At 41.7% G+C, this 19,061-nt stretch overlaps 1 protein-coding gene and 1 pseudogene across 7 annotated transcripts in view; one reads left to right on the top strand and one right to left on the bottom strand.

Annotated features, from left to right (window-relative positions):
• Positions 1–18,999, bottom strand: part of CUL4A (cullin 4A) — a 71,215-nt gene extending 52,216 nt beyond the window's left edge. For all 7 annotated transcript variants that reach the window (XR_004991275.2, XR_004991276.2, XM_045588806.1 and 4 more), the window contains exons 1-3: positions 18,697–18,999; positions 17,564–17,679; positions 2,519–2,622 (exon numbers count right to left, since the gene is read on the bottom strand). Coding sequence is in view for 5 of the 7 variants with exons in the window: in XM_045588806.1 (XP_045444762.1) it covers positions 2,519–2,622; positions 17,564–17,679; positions 18,697–18,853 (377 nt within the window). In the remaining 2 variants the exon portion in view is untranslated. The remainder of the gene's footprint in view (positions 1–2,518; positions 2,623–17,563; positions 17,680–18,696) is intronic.
• Positions 9,653–9,742, top strand: LOC118731007 (annotated as a pseudogene).
• Positions 19,000–19,061: the final 62 nt, after the last annotated feature.

Raw genomic sequence — 19,061 nt, 5'->3', positions numbered from 1 at the left:
TGTAATTATTCCTGACTGTACTCCCCCTTCATTTTTCATTTTTCACTGCCCCTTCTTTCCAGTTTCCCTTCCTGCTGGTAGCACTTTATTGGCCGATTACTCTCCGAGCCCTGCCAGCTGAAACTAACCACCAGGTCAGAGGCTTCCGGGGCCTGGGTGACAGAACCAAAAGCCCCACCCCACAAAGGGCAGAACCTAACCTACTCTTGTACCTGAGCTCCTGGAGACACTGTCCAGTGGGGAGGAAGCAGGTCTATTAATAGCACTGAAGGATTGGCAGCTGCAGGGAAATTGCTGAGGTTTAACTTAAACCTCTTGTCTCAATGAAAACTGACAAGTCACATTCACACACCAAAGTAGGTACACTCTCAGCTTGACTCTTGGAATATGTTTTTAAAGAAACACTCAAAATGCTGTTCATAGAGGGGAGGTGTGGAACCTGAATGCTGGTCCCTAGAGCAAATCATGGCTAAGTGCCTTCACAAGGTTTTGCAAAATCCAAGAGTCATAAATGTTTGCAAAATGCTTGGTGGTTTACAAAGCACTTTTAAAAAATATATATATTTTATTGAGTTTTTTACAGAGAGGAAGGGAGAGGGATAGTTAGAAACATCAGTCAGCTGCCTCTTGTACAACCCTTACTGGGTATGTGCCCGCAACCAAGGTACATGTCCTTGACCAGAATCGAACCTGAGACCCTTGAGTCCACAGGTCGATGCTCTATCCACTGAGCCAATCTGGTTAGGGCTACAAAGCACTTTTCATACTTGTGCTCATTTAATATGCATACAGATGAACAAAAACAACTTGAAGTGGAAGGACACAGGTTTCCTGGGCATCTGTCCAGCCCTACCACTTCTCAGCTCTATGACACAGGACAAATGATGAAGTTCCCTAGGCCTTAGTGCCTCTATGTGGAGAACACACTCCTGAGAGTTATTGTGAGGTTACACATAAAATTCTTAGAATGTAGTGAGGACAAAAAACACACCAGCTAGGGTGTGACATGTAAAATCAGATAATCGTTGGAAGTCTTCAGCGTGGAAGGTCTGACAGTGGGAGGGGTAGCCGGCAGAGGATAGGACACAGCTAGGACTTTAGGAAGGGGACAGGTGATCTGGAGAGAAGTGGATGGACTGAGGGGTATATCTGAATCCTTGTCACATCAGTAAGGATAGCTGACCACAACCACAGTGGTCCTGGACAAACATCTTAATTTCTCTTGAGGCTTTGCCAATACATTAAAAATAGTCATAGCAAAGACCTAATATTTCAATGGTTAACAAGTCATTCTGGAAGAACTCTGTTATAATTGCTCAAAATGAACAGCCTGAAAAACACACACAAAAACCCACAAAGAATCAGTCACAAGCACATTTAGACAAGTACTACCATGGCAGCGACACAGCAGCTCTGGCACTCAGTGCTGGAAAGGAGGCACTTGCCCTGTGGTTGACACTCTGGCAGGTCTCCAGAGGCTGTCAGTCACAGTCTGCAAGGCTGCACAGGGATAAACCCACACCAGCCAATCTGACACCACTGGTTGGCTCAGGTGCTGTAACTAAGCAAGGCACAGTTCCACCTGGTTCAGGGTTTAGTTAGAATAGAAAAGTCACTGACCCATTTAGAAGGGAGAACTACAAATATTATCCTAAACTGAGACATCTCACTATGGACCTAGACTTCATTATCATGACTAATAAAGAGCCCCAATACCAGACAACAGAACTGCTGCAACTGCCAAGGGAAATTTCAATGAGCTCTAAACGCTTGTTTCTCAATGGAAGAGAAAAAAATTCTTTCAGCTAGGGAAACACCTAGAAATAAGTACACTCCAATTATCTAATTTCACAAATGAAGAAACAGAGGCCCAGAAAATTAGTCACAAGTAGATTGTCTTCAATTATAAGTCCACTTTCTGAGATATGTGGGTGACTGCAGTAATGGAAGGGAGCTGAGGAACTAGAAGGAAGCCAGATAATAAGGGATTATCTACAACATGCTAAGGAGCTCAGAGTTACCGTGGCTGTCGTACAGTCACAGATGGCAAAATTAGTGGCAAAATTCTACACTGCCTCTGCCTATAACTTCCTCCCCCTGATTGTGAGTGGGGTGTGAATACAATGGGTTATATCATATAAAACTCTATCTTACCTGACCAGAAAGGCAGACTTTTCTGATCAACCAGAAGCAGCAAATAACCATATTTTCAGAGAGGTGACCTCGTGACAAGAAACCAAGGGTGGCCTCGGGGAATGAGAGGGAGTTCGGATCTGTAACTGAGTGAATTCTGCCAACACCTGAATGAGTCTGGAAGAGGAGCTGACCAGCAGACACCTTGATTTCAGCTTGAGACCCTGAGCAGGAAACCCATTGAGCTAAGCCACAACTCTTGAGTATACTTCATGAGCTGGCAAATGGGTGTTGGTTTACCATTATTTCTTTATACTATTAATAAATGTTCAGTTTCAAAATATTTAAGTAACGAATAGAAACTTCATGAGACAACAAAGGATATTCTCTAAACTGAAGAATTTGTGCTTGGACATGATCTTCACAGACCTGGCGGAGCTGCTTGTAAAGCGTTGGAGAAACTTTATGAGAACAGAGGTTTTCAACAGCCTAAAAACAAAAGGAATAAATGAATTACTCACTATGAATAACAAATGAGTTCTTTTTAAAAAACCACCTTATTTGAATGTATAGCTATAATCATAACAGAAGCACTTACATATTTATATGTAATCATTTACATGAACTCCCTCCCCCATACTTATGTAATCTACAAATAAACTATTATTTTTAGGGCAATTACTGTTGGAACACTTGAACCCAGTACGAGTTTGATAAAAAAGATACTTCCCAATAGTTAATATTAAACACAGATTCAATAGCAAGCCTATGACAGTCCCATGATATATAGGATCCCAGCTGGTGTGCCTGTATCCTATTTGAGCATCTCACAATACTCCATTTCCCTCCCTACTAAAATGGTCTCTAAGCCTGCTGCATACCAGTCACCCAGGAGCTTTAAGACAAGTTTGATCCCTATAGCCTCGTTTCTAGATGTTTTAATTCATTAGTCTGAGGCTGGAGCCACAGAAATGTGTGAGTTTACTGTGATGATAATATGAAATGAGAGTATGAAATCACTGTTCCAGACTCTCAGTGAGCACCTTCCAAACAGGTGAGAGAACAATAATCCTTTCACTTTTACTAGATCAATGATCCTATATAACAAAAGGCTAATATGCAAATAGAAAAAACGGTGAAACAACTGATTGCTATGATGTGCGCTGACCACTAGGGGGGCGTGCGTGGAACATGGTAGGTGTGGGCACCAGACAGTACAGCACAGAACATGGTGGATATTGGCTGCGGCAGGATAGTGGTGGAGTAGGAGAGCAGGGGTGCCAGATCAAGGCAGGGCACAGGTCACCATCACATGGGCAAGCCACTGGTGGTTACTCAAAATTCTTTGCTCCCGTGTGTGCTGCAGTCCCACAGATACTTGCACCTGCTGTGGGTTCTGATTGCCTCCGAGGGCTTCTCCACCTCCCCCTGCTCCTAAGGGGCAATCAGAGCAGCAACTGCTGCTCACACCTGCCTCTGGTGCTGGCTCCAATCGTTCTGCACCATCAGTGGATGTGAGTGGGGTCGGCAAACAGGGGAAAGAGGGCTGTGGTGGGAGGGGCTGGGCACGGGCACAGAGGATAAGCTGAGACCTGCCCCTGTGTCCACCACAGCCCTTTGTCCCACAGTTCCTTTCAAGGTGCACAAATTCCTACACTGGGCCCCTAGTTCTGTTTATAATGAGCTGAAGGAAAACAATTCCCAAGTGCCTGGGTGACAAAGATCAGATTGAATTGTTTCCTTTTATTTTTTTGCAGATGAGGTTTGCAATTTATCTAAGTTTGTCTTAAATTAATGAGGAAACAAGTTTTTGAGGTAGAAATGGATTTTCTTAAAATACTATTACCCACATCAAAGAAATGTTTGTACATTCTTATTAGTTGTAATAAGAATTAACTTTCAACTCTCATGTACAAAAACAACATCTCATACAATCCAAATATGCAAAACTATTAATAGAACTGTAGTTTTTCTGACTAGTTTTGAAGCATTTTAAAAAATATGAGGAGGGGGGAGAAACCAAGATTGTGGCATAGATAAAACCTGTATTTGCTCCCTCTCATAACCACATCAAAACTACAACTACAATAAAAGACAAAACAAATTATCATCCAAAACCACGGGAAAGATGGCTGAGTGAAAGTTCTACAACTAGAAGGAAAGAGAAAAGAGCATTGAGACTGGTAGATGCGGAGGTACAGAGGTGTGTGCAACGAGCTGGCAACTGGGTGTGCTGTTGTTTTTTTTTCAATTGGGAGGGAGAAACTATCTCCTGATTGCTCTGAACTCCAGTTCCAGATGAGACTCTGGGGACCCAGACTCATATGAGGAGAAACTGGACTGTCTGGCACCAGGCTGGAATGCAAGGGTGGCTCACAGCAATCATTGATCCTGCATGGGGGTGCAGGACTTGGAGACACGGGGATCTCCCTGGTTCAGGGCTGACTGGCAGCCATTGCTGTTTGCTCGGCCCTGATGATTCCCTGAGACCCCGCCTCACCCAATTTACAACTTCACCCAAGCTGTGTGCAGTAGCTTTTGCATATGAATGGCCTGCCCTTTTGCAACCTAACAAAGTGCAGCTGGATCAGAGAGCTCAAAGGCTTCCAAAAGAAGGCCCAAGGTTCAGCAGCAGCAGCCTGCTGTGCTTCACAGCTGGGCATCTGGACACTTTCAAACCCTAAAGAGGAGAAATCTGCAGACCTCACTGTAGCTCCTGCTGGGTGGCCTCAGGCAATGGCTGACTTTGCACCTCCTTGGAGATCCAAGAGCCAGTGTACCCAGTGGTCAGTGTGAGACCATACCAGATTACAACTCTTCAGATCCATAAGTGAAACACTGAAGGGGCAGACTCAGTGAGCACCACAGCTCCACTGAAGCAAGTCCTGCCCTATAAGGCTGTCTCCAGCACAGCAGTTCTTCCATTGTAGACACAGCTGGCCCTCAGAGCCAATTGGCCTGGAGGTCAATTCCTCCCAGTAATACCAACAGCAATCAAGGCTTAACTACAACGAGACTGTGCACACAGCCCACAAAGGGGTACATCAGGAGTGTCAACCTCAGGTGATTGGGAAGGCTGAGCCACTGGGCCTTATAGGACACCTAGCACACAAGGCCAGTCTATAACTCAGGAAAGCAGTCAAAATGTGGAGTCAAAGAAACATGTCACAAATAGAAGAAACGGAGGAAAGCAAACTACACACACACACACACACACACACACACACAGAGGAACATTATTCAACCTTGGAAAAAGAATGAAATCTTGCCATTTGCAACAACATGGCTGGATCTAGAGGGTATTATGCTAGGTGAAATAAGTCAGAGAAAGACACATATTGTATCATTTCACTCATATATGGAATCTAAAAAGAATAAACAAATGAAGAAACAAAATAGGCTCACAGATAAGAGAAACTGATAGCTGCTGTGGGTGGTGGGGAATGGGCGAAAAGGTAAAGGGGATTAAGAGGTACAAACGTATAAGTCACAGGGATGTACAGCAAAGCATAGAGAATATAGTCAATAATCCTATATAATTAAGAGGCAATATGCAAATTGACCAACATTCCAACACACAAGATGGCCACCCCATGTGGTCAAAGATAGCCACCCCCATGTGGACACAAGATGGCAACCAGGGAACGGCAGTTGGGAGGGACCAGGCTGGCAAGGGAGGGCAGTTGGGGAGGAACAGGTCTGCAGGGGAGGGCAATTAGGGCAATTAAGTCAGCAGGTGAGGGCAGTTAGCCGTTACCAGGCTGGCAAGGGAGGGCAGTTAGGGGTGACTGGGCCAGCAGAGGAGGGCAGTTAGGGGTGATCTGGCTAGCAGGGGACGGGCATTTAGGGGCAATTAGGCCAGCAGGGGAGGGCAGTTAGGGGTTACTGGACCAGCAGGGAAGGGCAGTTGGGGGCGAACAGGCCTACTGGGGAGGACTGTTAGGGGTGACCAGGCCAGCAGAGGAGGGCAGTTAAGGGCAATTGGGCCAGCAGGGGAGCAATTAGGCATTGATCAGGCTAGCAGGGGAGTAGTTAGGGGGGATCAGGCTGCCAGGCAGAAGTGGTTAGGGGCAATCAGGCAGGTGAGTGGTTGGAAGTCAGCAGTCCTGGATTGTGAGAGGAGTCCCAAATTGGAGAGGGTGCAGGCTGGGGTGAGGGGGCCCCTGCCCCTGTCCTGTGCACAAATTTTGTGCACCAGGCCTCTAGTGTCAAATAATTTTTTATGGTGACACATGATTATGAGACTTATTGGGGTGATCACTTTGTAAGATATATTCCAGAATTAAATGTTTTAAAAAAAGGACGAGGAAAACAATTTATTATCTTTACTCACTACAAGATGTAATGTATGTGGGAGGGGCAGGGGGAAAGTATACACTTGAACAGGTTGTATGAGCCAAAAGAAAGACTATTAGAACAAGAATATCTTAGCATCTAGTTAAGCCAGATTCAGTGTTCTGGGAAAATTCATTTAAATTATCTACACATAATTTTCTAGCTGTTTGCAACTACATTCTTTTTTTTTTTTTTTTTTTTTTTTAAATATATTTTATTGATTTTTTGCAGAGGAAGGGAGAGAGACAGAGAGCTCGAAATGTCGATGAGAGGGAAACATCAACCAGCTGCCTCCTGCACACCCCCCCACCGGGGATGGGCCCGCAACCAATGTACGTGCCCTTGACCGGAATCGAACCCGGCACCTTTCAGTCCGCAGACCTACGCTCTACCACTGAGCCAAACCGGCTGTGGCTGCAACTACATTCTTATTTGAATGTTACATAAATATTGTGGATTTTGGTTAAAAGTTTATACTATATTCTAAGTCTTTTTCCAAGTATATTAACTTAGCAGCACTAATGAAGCCTTTCATAAGTTTATAAATCTCATTACACATTTTACTTATGAAATAGAAATAATAGGTTTAAGAGATATATTTAAATTAATTTCTCTCTTATTTGGATTTGACTCTCAATAACAAGATATAACACTAAAAAACAAACAAAAAACCCAGGAAAATCTCATGACAAAGGTTGTTGCTACAGTAGTTAATCATTAGAGAATTCCACAATCATAATTACTACAAAGTAGGTTTTTAACTATTATACACAATGAAAATCTATTTGCTTTGGTAAAAATTGGGATAAGCTTAGTGGTACATGTCCTTCACAGAACATCTTACTAGATCCATTTTCTGAATGCTATAATTCCTGTATCAGGAGTCAATATCCTCAAAACAATCCTTTCCCAATTGTGACAAGTTGTCATTGTTTAATTTTAAAATCAACTCTTTCTTATCCGAGTCTTATTTGGCACATACTATTTAACATGAAGCACCTGAGATTTATTTTATTTTAAAATTGAGAATCTGTAGACCTTGTAAAACAACTAGCCAAACCCTGAGGTGACCCAGGTTTGCTGTGGGTGCCGTCATTTCTACATGTCTTTTGCTGAGTCACCGCTAGTGTCTTCACGTTACAGGCACCTCATTACCTTAGAGGACAGAGGGCAGCCCTGCTCCCTACCCACACTGGCAGGGATTGTGGCAAACTTTTCTGTAGTTACAAGGAACAGCACAACCCAAGAATCCCCCCTCCCCAAAACAAGTTTTGGAGATTTAGTCATGTTCTGAGGTTTAGAGGCTTTCTGAGGTGTACAGAGTACTGAATCTGACCTGTATTGTGTGCTTCATATTTGGGTGTTGTTGCTGTTCACATTTTTAGAGCCATCATAGAAAATGAATTTAATCCAATAACCGGAGTTAGGGAAGCAGTAGCACTTGGGTTCTACCTGTATTACGATAAAGATGTTTTTCTTGTATCCACTTAGCCAAGTGGGAAAACTGTGCTTGTCTGAATTTTCACATCACAGCTGCTCTCTAATCAGGTCTGTCATGCCACTGTGCCCGAGATGGTTGACTGTATTAGGACAGACCAGTGTATTAGAGCAAAACAGACAAGCACATCAACATCAACCGATTGTCTATTTGTAGTGTCAAACCCTAACTCCCAAGTGCACTCATTACTGCTAAAACAAAATTCTCCTCAAGTGTGGAATACCAAAACAGGAAATTAAAGTGAGCTTTGGGGTAAAAAGAACTTGAAATTAGGGTGTAAAGAGGATTAAGAGGTACAAACCTCTTAATTCTGGAAGATTATTCTATGTTAAGATTTTTAGGGCTATCAAGCTGAGACAAGAGAGAAACAGGAGTGAAACATATCACATAAAGAGTAAGAAATTATAAAGAGAAAAAGCAGGTAAGTACTAAGAGTTATTTATGAAGAGCCAGGGGAAAAATTAAAAACAACATTTGTCCCTGGGAAAACCACACCCCCGCTCGTTTATCATAATGAAAGATATACTGACTGAGGCACAAGGCAAAACTCTCACTCTTCACTTCACAGTTAAGAGGCCAGCACAGTGTTCTTAGTAATGAAAGCAATAAGATGAATAATTTCCTCCACAGCAATGGTTCCTTGTTAAGAAATAAACAGTTGTGGACCCCATCTTGCCACACAAGAAGAAGTGTTAAAGGGCTCTACCCCTCCAGCTTCCTACCTCTAAGAAATGAATTGATGTAAAAACTAAATTAGGACTAAAATCTGAGTGAGGGGATAAATTTCCAGAGGGAAGTTTCATAGAATGAGAGCTTTGAAAAAAAAAAAAAAACAAACCAGGGACAGTCTCTTGGCTATATTTACCAACACTGACTGTACAGTAGATTCTCAGTTCCAAATGTTAAAAGTAAATTATCTAATACAATAACTAATTTTTTTTTGTGAGTGATGAAAGTTGTTGAATTATGAATTCCTTTCTATTAGGCCTGATATATTGAGTCTGAATGTTTTTTGCTCTGTTTCCCTGACACCCTCCAGATTAAATGATTTTCCTTATGTATTATATTGATTTTCAACCTGTTACTTTCTCAAATTGTTCATCAAAGTGTCTATTTGTCAACCATTTTCTAGGCTGGGTCTTTTCACTTTTTCTAATCAATTTTAGCAATCCTATTAATACACTGAATACCTAACTCTACTTCATTATCCTTTATTAACTTATTAACAGGTAGGAGAATTTCGTAGAGATATTATCCTGTGACTCAAGATAAATAGCATAGCTTTTCCATACCTGCCAGTCCTCTGTAGGTTTTTGTGCATCAAAACTAGTCTGAAATCATGCTCGCTTCAGCAGCACATACACTGAATAGCCAGATTATTATGATATCTGAACACATAATAATTTGGCCACTCAGTGCAAATTCTATATCATAAAAGGCTAATATGCAAATTGTCCCCTTGACCAGGAGTTTGACCAGCAGGCAGGCCGGCCAACCGCCCACATCCCTCCCCATCCCCCCTCCACCCCCCACCAGGCTGGCTGGACCCCACCCATGCATAAATTCATGCACTGGCCTCTAACACACACACACACACACACACACACACACTCTCTCTCTCTCTCTCTCTCTCTCTCTCTCTCTGAGTAGCCAGATTATTATGCTTTCAGAGATCATAATATGGCCACTCAGTGCATACTAAAATTGGAACAACATAGGTTAGCATGGCCCCTGTGCAAGGATGACACGCAAATTCATGAAGTGTTCCATATTAAAACAAACAAACTAGTCTGAAATCAAAACATATGTGTTGATTCCCCTGAAACCTTCTTTAAAATGTAATCTTCAGTTTTCTGTTGTCTCATTAAGCCAACAAGTAGGGCTAAACGATACAGACAGCCCTGGCCGGTTTGGCTCAGTGGATAAAGCATTGGCCTGCAGATGGAAGGGTCCCGGGTTCAATTCCAGTCATGGGCACATTGAGTTGTGGGCTCGATCCCAGTAGGGGGCATGCAGAAGGCAGCTGATCAATGATTTGCTCTCATTATTGATATTTCTCTCTCTCCCTCTCCCCTCCTCTCTGAAACCAATTTAAAAAAAAAAGGAAAAGGAAAACATAGATAAAACACACAAATATACTTTCTTCAGCAAGCAGTGATTACAAATTTAACCTCAAATCTTCCACGACAGACAAGGTCTCCACATTCAAAATATTCTCCTCCTCTATTATAGGAGGAAAATTACTATGGTTGTTGTGTGTGTTTAAAACTTTTTCATCAGCATACTTTGAATCTCCTTTTTTATCAGACAAGAATAAAATAATGTCAGGACCGGTTTGGCTCAGTGGATAGAGCGTCGACCTGCGGACTGAAGAGTCCCGAGTTCGATTCTGGTCAAGGGCATGTACCTTGGTGGCAGGCACATCCCAGCGGGGGTGTGTGTGTGTGTGTGTGTGTGCAAGAGGCAGCTGGTTGATGTTTCTCTCTCATCGACGTTTCTAACTCCCTGTCTCTCTCAATTCCTCTCTGTGTAAAATCAATAATATATATATATGAATAAAATAACAAACAATGGGCAGGTTCAATAGATACACTGTAATTATTTCTCCTAGGAAGGCCTCTTAAAGTGTCTGCATGAGGTAGAAGATGCTCTGACAGGCAGATAAGAGACCTCGACGGGGAGATACTAGACCTCACTTTGAGGAAACTGTTCAACATCAAAACATAAGAGGTTCTGCATCAAATCATCCTGAAAACTTCCTTAAAAAAACAAAAATAAAACTTCAGTGAGAATTGTTACTTTCACATAAGAAGAAGAGTTTTTGACAAAATATATACCACACCAACTCAGCAAAAACTTGACTTTATTTTTAAACACCAGGGCAGATGCATTGTCTACTTTATCAGAGATCAGAATAATGCAAGTGGCCAATAATTTCACAATGACGTCACTTACTATTTCTAACCCATTTGCTTCCCGAAGATCTGAGCATCTCACTATAGAAATAGTACTACTCTGTGAGTGATTAGGAGCCTTCCTATGCACATGCCAGTCCATAAGGTGATCAACTGATCCCCACATGGGCCCTCCTGAGATATTCCCTGGAATGTGATGTCATTTTGGGGTAAGCATCCTCAGTCCTGAGGACCACAAGTCACACACATGGACACTCAAGGCATCTAGAAACACTATTTACAATATTATCTATGGTGACTATTATGAGCCAAATCGCTGGGTAAAAGGTATGGCAAAGTCCTTCTACTAGGAAAGTGAAACCAGACAAATCTCCAGGAAAGGAAGAATAATAAGCCCTAGCTCTAAGGTATAATATTTTATTAAATTAAAAACGTCAGAGAGTTTAGGCACTGGTGAGATTCTTACTTCTAATAAAGATGAAGTAAAGAAACTAGACTAGCTCGGTCAGTGTGGTTTGGTGATAAAACACTGACCTATGAAGGTTTGATTCCAGGTCAGGGCACATACTCAAGTTGCGGGCTTGATCCCCAGCAGGGGGTGTGTAGGAGGCAGAGGATCAATGATCCTCATCATTGATGTTTCTATCTCTTTCTCCCCCTCCCTTTCTCTGTGAAATCAAGAAAAAAAGTTTCTTAAAGAAAGAAACCAGACTAACCCTTCCGCTTGAAATAACCAACCAACCAACCAAAAAAACAACATACCACCAACCCACAAAATATACAAAACAGCATTTTTCAAAGAGCAATGCACGTTTGGCTATGAAAGACAGTGAACTCTCGAAGATGGGAAACAAACCCCCAACTTCTCTCTGGCTTCCTGCATCTAGAGTTTTCCAGGCTGCAGAGCAGGTGCCCTGAGCTGAGGATGGAGTCAGCAAGACGAAGCCCAGAAGGGAGAAATGCAGCCAGAGTGGAGCTTGGATATGTGCGAAGAGACCTCAAGGGTACCCTTAAGAAGAGTATTCAGTAGAGCACTTACCAGCACAAACGTGAGGAAAAGAACTGAGGCCAGGGAAAGAACCATCAAAAAGTTTAGACAATAGTGTTTGGTGCTCACACAGGGCCTGGAATGGCACCTTCCCATTAGCCAGACTAGAAAACCATAGGACACAGGGTATTTTCAGGAAGGTTTTGCCTCAGTAGCAGGGACAGTTAGCCCTAGACAAAATACTGCTCTAGTCTTACCTAACAAATCTTAAAAGCAAGACTTTAAAAGATCAAACAGTTTCTGATAATTTCACTATGTCTGGAACAAAGCTCAAAAATATTTAAAAGAAAACAAAAATACCACATGAGTCAAAAGTCACAATACCAGATACCCAATCAAAGATGATCAGACATGCAAAGAAGGAAAATACAACCCTTATAGGGGAGAAATTCAATCTGTCAAAAGCAACCAGAATTGACAGAGATGAGGGAATTGCAGGCCAGAACTATAAAACAGATATTATAATTATATTCCATATGTTCAAAAGTTAAATAGAGCCAAAAATGGTTTGGCTCAGTGGATAGAGCATCAGCCTGTGGATTCAAGGGTCCCAGGTTCGATTGCGGTCAAGGGCATGTACCTTGGTTGCGGCACATCCCCAGTAGGGGGTGTGCAAGAGGCAGCTGATCGATGTTTCTCTCTCATCGATGTTTCTAACTCTCTATCCCTCTCTCTTTCTCTCTGTGAAAAAATCAATAAAAAATATATTAAAAAAAAGTAGAGACAGAAAAGTACAATAACAATTCAAATTGAACATCTAAAGAGGAAAATATTGTAACTCATGAGTTAAAAATTATACCAAATGGTATTAATAGCAGATTAGATACTGCAGAAGCTTAATGAACTTGAAGAAATGGATAAACTAAGTAGTTCTATTATCTACTGAAGAAATTTGTAGTTTAAAATCTTTCCACAAAGAAAGCCAAGATGGCTTCTTTGGGAAATTCTCTACAATAGTACTTAAGGAAGAAGTAACTCCAGTTCTATAAAATTCTAGAAAATGAAAAGGAGGGACCATTTCCAACATATTTACGAGGTCAGCATTACTCTGATATCAAAACCAAAGACATTCAAATAGAAAACACACCAATATCCTTTGGTATCACAGATGCAAAAATTAACAAAATGTTAGCAATTAAATCCAACAATACATACAATGATAATACCTTGTGACCAAGTAGGATTTGTATTTCTACATACTAGCAAGAACCAGAAATTGAAATCATGCCACCATTTATAACACATTAATACATAAAATAAGGAATCAATTTCACGTAAGATATACAAGACCTATACACTGCAACTAGAAATCATTGCTGAAATTAAGGAAGACCTAAATAGAGAGCTGTCCTTTGTGGCCAACTGACAGATTCTGCACTGTCAAGACATCAGAATCAATTCTTCCCATACGTATCTATAAATTGACATATCGCCAATCAAAATTCTAGTAGGCTTTATGTTAGAAATTGATGAACAGATTCTAAAATTCATATAGAAATATAAAAGACCTGGAATAACCAAAACAATTTTGAAAAAGGATAAATTTGGAGGGCCAACCTCCTAATTTTGAGACTCATTATACCCAAGCATATATGAACAATGATTTTTAAAAATATATATTTTATTGATTTTTTACAGAGAGGAAGGGAGAGGGATAGAGAATTAGAAACATCAATGAGAAAGAAACATAGATCAGCTGCCTCCTGTACACCTCCTACTGGGGATGTGCCCGCAACCAAGGTACATGCCCTTGACCAGAATCGAACGTGGGACCTTTCAGTCTGCAGGCTGATGCTCTATCCACTGAGCCAAACCGTTAAGGCTGGACAATGATTTTTTACAAAGGCGCAAAGAAAATTCAATGGAGAAAAGGACAGACTCTTTAATAGCATGGGTGGGGGACTTTTTTTCTGCCAAGGGATATTTGGATATTTATAACATCATTTTCAGGCCATACAAAATTATTAACTTAAAAATTAGCTTGCTATATTTGGGCAAATATTTAATTAATTTACCCCTAATGCCTGGGGAGGGCCAGACCAAATGATTTTGTGGGCCTTATATGGCCCTCGGGCTGGACGTTCCCCACCCCTGAACAGGGAAGACATTTAATTTAGATTTATACCTCACAACACATACAAAAATTCACCCAAAACAGATTATAGACCTAAATGTAAAACCTAAATCCCTAAAATGTCTAGAAGGAAATGCAAGATAAAATCTTTATGATCTTAGATTAGGCAAAGTTCCTAAGATAGATACTAAAAACACAATCCATAAAAGACTAAACCAATACATACACTTATTCAAAAATTTAAAACTTGTTTTCTGAAAGACATAATTGAGAAAATCAAAGGAAAAGTTGTGTGTGTATGTGTGGGGAGGGGGGCAGAGGAAGGGTAGTGAATTGTAATGGGGGTCAAATATATGGTGACAGAAGGATATTTGACTTTGAGTGGTAAACATACAATGCAATACACAGATGATGTATTACAGACTTGTACAAAAAAAAGAAGCTGCAGACTGGGCGAAAATATCATTTGCAATGCAAATATCGGGTCTAGTAATAATTAATGTCGTTTTTAACATTCGTTTAAAATCTTGCTTGGCGTTGACTTGTATTGACATAACCTTCAAACACGTGGTATCTACAGAACGTGTGAAGTGCAATTAACAAGTTTTGCTTGAAAAAGTTTGTGTTTGGTTTGGTTTTTGTTGCAAAACTAGGGCTAAGAAGATGGCGGATGAAGAGCATATTTGGCACTGCATGCTTTACGAGTTCCAATTAGGAAGAAAAGCAAGTGAGGCTGCAAAAAACATCTGTAGTGCTCTTGGTCAAGATGCAGTTAGCGCCAGAAAATGCCAGCGCTGGTTTGAGAAATTTCGCGAGGGAAATTTTTCGTTAGATGACAACAGTGGTCGAGGCCGTGTGTCCAATTTTGATCAAGAAGCTCTTCAAGCTCTTTTGGTGCAAAATCCTCAAATTACCCAACAAGAGCTTGCGACAACTTTAAATTGTTCACAAAAAACAATTTCCAATCAATTGCGTGCACTTGGCAAAGTCCAAAAGTTTGGAAAATGGGTTCCTCATGAGTTGACCGACAACAACCGTAATTAAAGAGTCACAATTTGCAGTTCGCTCCTCTCTCGTCAAAACCGTTTGCCGTTTTTAGAGCAAATTGTTACCGGAGATGAATACAACGGGTGCTGTATGTTATTTTGAAAAGGCGGCCTAAATGGTTGGACAAAAATGAGGCTCCGCAGCCCACGCCCAAACCTGACATGCATGCGAAAAAAGTGATGTTGTGTGTTTGGTGGAATTTTAAAGGAATTCTTCATTATGAACTTTTACCATCTAACCAAACCATTACAAGTGCAGTGTATAGTGCCCAATTGGAAAGATTAGCCCAAGCTTTAAGAGAAAAAGAACCCGCGCTGATTAATCGGAAGGGCGTAATTCTTCACCACGATAACGCACGACCGCACACTGTAAGAATCACTGCTGAAAAACTACGCCAGTTGGAATGGGAAGTTCTCCCTCAACCTGCATATTCTCCTGATATTGCCCCTTCAGATTACCATTTGTTTCGTTCTTTGCAAAACTTTCTTCTTGGAAAAAAATTTAATAATGAAGAATGCCTCAAAAATGCATTGACCGAATTTTTTGCATCAAAATCACAAGAATTTTACAACAGAGGGATTAAAATGCTTCCTGAGCGTTGGGCACAAGTAGTAGAAAACAACGGCAACTATATTGTTGATTAAATTTTGTTGTATTGTTTAAATAAATTCGATTTAAAAAAAGTATTAGAAAACGACATTAATTATTACTAGACCTAATATCTAGTATAGGACTTTTACCCAGAATACATAATAAACTCAAACAGAACATATAACAAACTCATACAAAATAAGCAACCTATAATACATGAGCAAAAGATTTGAACACAAACTTTATTTAAAGAAAGTATATAGAATGGGAATGGGCACCTAAAAAGATATTTAGTATCATTAGGGAAATACAAATTTAAATCACAATGAAATTCTACTACATTCCCACTGGAATAGATAAAAATGAAGACAGATAATACCAAATATTGGCAAGGATGTGGAACAACTTGAACTTTCATACACTGCTCACAAATATACAAAATGGTGTAGACATTTTGAAAAGTAGGAAATATCTTATAAAGTTAAATATACGCTTCCCACATTACTCTGAGAACCTACTTATAGATATTTACCCAAGGAGATGAGAATATATGTTCACACAACAACTTATCCATTAATGTTCACAACAGCTTTATTCATGATAACTAAAAATTGGAAACCCAAATGAGCATTAGCTGGAGAAAGGGTAATCTTTGTGGTATCCCTACCATGCAGCAACAAAGTAACAATTTACTGCCACAGTATCTATGAAGCTCATAGCATTATCCTAAGTGAAAGAAGCCAGGCATCAAGATTGCAAAATTTATGGTTCCATTTAGATGAGATTCTAAAAATGGGAAAATATACCAACAGAAAGCAAATCAGTGAATGCCAAGAATTGGAAATCAGGGGAGAGGACTGAATGCAAAGGGGCCTCAGGAAACTTTTTGGAGGTACAGAAATAGTCTATCTTGTGATTGTGGTGGTGGTTATACAATTGTATATATTTGTTAACACTCATTGAAGTACATGGTATATGAAAGTATACATTAAAAAAGTTAACTAAAACCTATAATAATCTCACACAAACAAGACAAAGAAGAGACACGACCATCAAACTGTCAAGAGTAATCTTCTTTGGGTGGCAGGAACATGGGTAGTTTTAATTTTTTCTTGGCACTTTTTTTGTGGTTTTCATATTTTTTTTTTATCAGTTGTGTAAACAAAAACTTTTAAAATTCATGCCTCTTAACAGGAATTGTGCTATCATATCGCTACCCAAAATGTAGATGTTAGACTACTTAACAAATGTTATTCTTTAAAAATAAGATACAGTATCAGGAAAACCAGCCTACTTGTAAATAGAATATCCAAATAGTAAAATTACTTTTGACCATTTTTCTTATGTTAGAAATGGAACAGCATTACTTTAAAATGCAACAAAATTTGCATGTTTTAATATCAGCAAGTAATCACAAAATACGATGAAGTAGGAGAAAAACCTATCAACAAGTGAAGCTATAATAAGTGTTCTATATAACAAAATTATAACATTAATTTGCTGCATATTTGGAAAACATACAGTCACATAGCTCTTAGAAACACATCACTCTCCTGTAAAGGAATATCTTTAAATATCTTTCTAGGAGCTTAAGCCTGAAAAGGAAATAAATGTCTCACAACCACCAAAAAATGCGAACACTCATTGATTTGGGGCATGTTGTCATAGGATTTCTACTGTTCTTGTTGGAGGTATATATTGCATTTCTATTATTTCCTTCACTGTTGACTCAGAAACACGCAACATAAATCTGTATCACATTTCACTGGAGTTGGGTAACTGTGTTTGTTTAGACAACTATAAAAACCAGGTAAGTGAAAGACAGGATGCTGGCATCATCATGGTTTACAGTTCTCCTCAACTAAGAAAATTCCATGAGGACCCTAACGGGCTCAACTTTGTTGTCATTGGTGGAGCCTTACCTGGTAGAGCTCTTCCAGGTTGTATCTGATGGAGGTACTGCCTTGAATGGCTTTCACTGCCTCATGAAGCTTCTGCCAGGTGTCCTGAGTGTAGTTATCAGGCAATTTCGGTCTGTCTGTAAACCCAGATAGTCAGTGGTGAATGAAACCCATGCAAACAGTCATACATCTTTCAAAAAAACGGCCTACAAAAAGGTACTTTAAGAAACAGAAATTAGCTCTTTTCTCATACAAAGTATTGTATTTATAAATGTGTTGCATTATAAGACTACGCAACCACAGTACATTCGTTTCGCTAAATACACTTCCTATAAAAACTTAGGATAAATGCACAGGAAATACAAGGTGGGCAAAGTAGGTTTCCAGTTGTGAGTATGCAAACAAACAATTTATTCTTGTATTACTAATTATTAGTTATTTCATTTATTTGTATTGTGTTATTTGTGAACCTACTTTTGCCCATCCCTGTATACAAGTCTCCCTTTTACTTAAGCTGACTTTATAAATGTACAAACGTGTAATAGTTAAACTCTATACAACACGTAACGTGAAGACTGAGCTTATCATTTACGCTACCTGCACCGAAGATGCTTACTTTGATAGAAACGGTGCTAGAGCCGGCGGAAAGTGGAGGAAGTAATAACAATTACATCACGAGGAGCTTCCGTGCTTGCTCCTCAGTCCCGCTCCGCCATGCGAACCCAGAGGAGAGCTGAATATTTGGCCTCATTTATTCCAGTTGGAAAGCTGCTGCCCGTCAGCTCGGCGCACAGCCCTCCCCGCAGGGCCGACCGGCCGGCGGTTGGGGAGGCCCCGGCCCGCGCCCTCGCCGGGAGGACCGGGACCTCCACCCGCGCCGAGGGCCCCGGGCCCGACCCAAAGGCCGCCGCCCGGGGAGACTCCCCAACAGCTGGGGGAGTCCGGCGAGAACACTCCCTCCCCCCCCGCCGCTGCCACGGGCGCCTGAGGCCACTTGGCCCAACGCCTCCAGCTCCCGGAGCCGCCTCCCCCCATCCACCCCCGCTCCCGCTCCATCTCGGCCCCCAGAATTCCTCCCCGTGGCCGCCCGCCACCCCCCCAACTCCCTCCCGACTCACAAGGCTCCCCCTCCTTAGGCCGCTCCGGGCACCCACCTCGGAAATTCTTGATCACAAGTTTCTTGGAGCCGCCGCCGCCGCCCCCTGGCTTAGAGGAGACGGCGGCCGCGGCGAGGGACGCCGGCTTGGTGAGGCCATTGGTGTGCCCCACGAGCGCCGAGAAGTTGCCCTTCCTGGGGGTCTCGTCGGCCATGGCTGCGGCCGGGAAGCAGTGGGCGCCCCGCCCCGTCCGGCCGCCTTCTCCGCCTCCTCCCGGAGCCCCGCGGCGGGGCCTCCCTCCTCCGTTCCGAGCCTTCAGCGACTCCCGGCCTCGTCAGCGCCGCCCCGGCCCGGCCCAACCGCCGCTCGGCCTCCCTCCGCCAGGCCCGGCCCCGCTCCGCTCCCGCCCCGACCGCGACCTG

The sequence above is a fragment of the Pipistrellus kuhlii genome, unplaced genomic scaffold, assembly GCF_014108245.1.
Source record: "Pipistrellus kuhlii isolate mPipKuh1 unplaced genomic scaffold, mPipKuh1.p scaffold_m20_p_3, whole genome shotgun sequence".
In the NCBI taxonomy this organism is placed as follows: domain Eukaryota; kingdom Metazoa; phylum Chordata; class Mammalia; order Chiroptera; family Vespertilionidae; genus Pipistrellus; species Pipistrellus kuhlii.
Note: the sequence above shows the minus strand (reverse complement) of the source record. Positions and strands in the feature narration are given on the sequence as shown.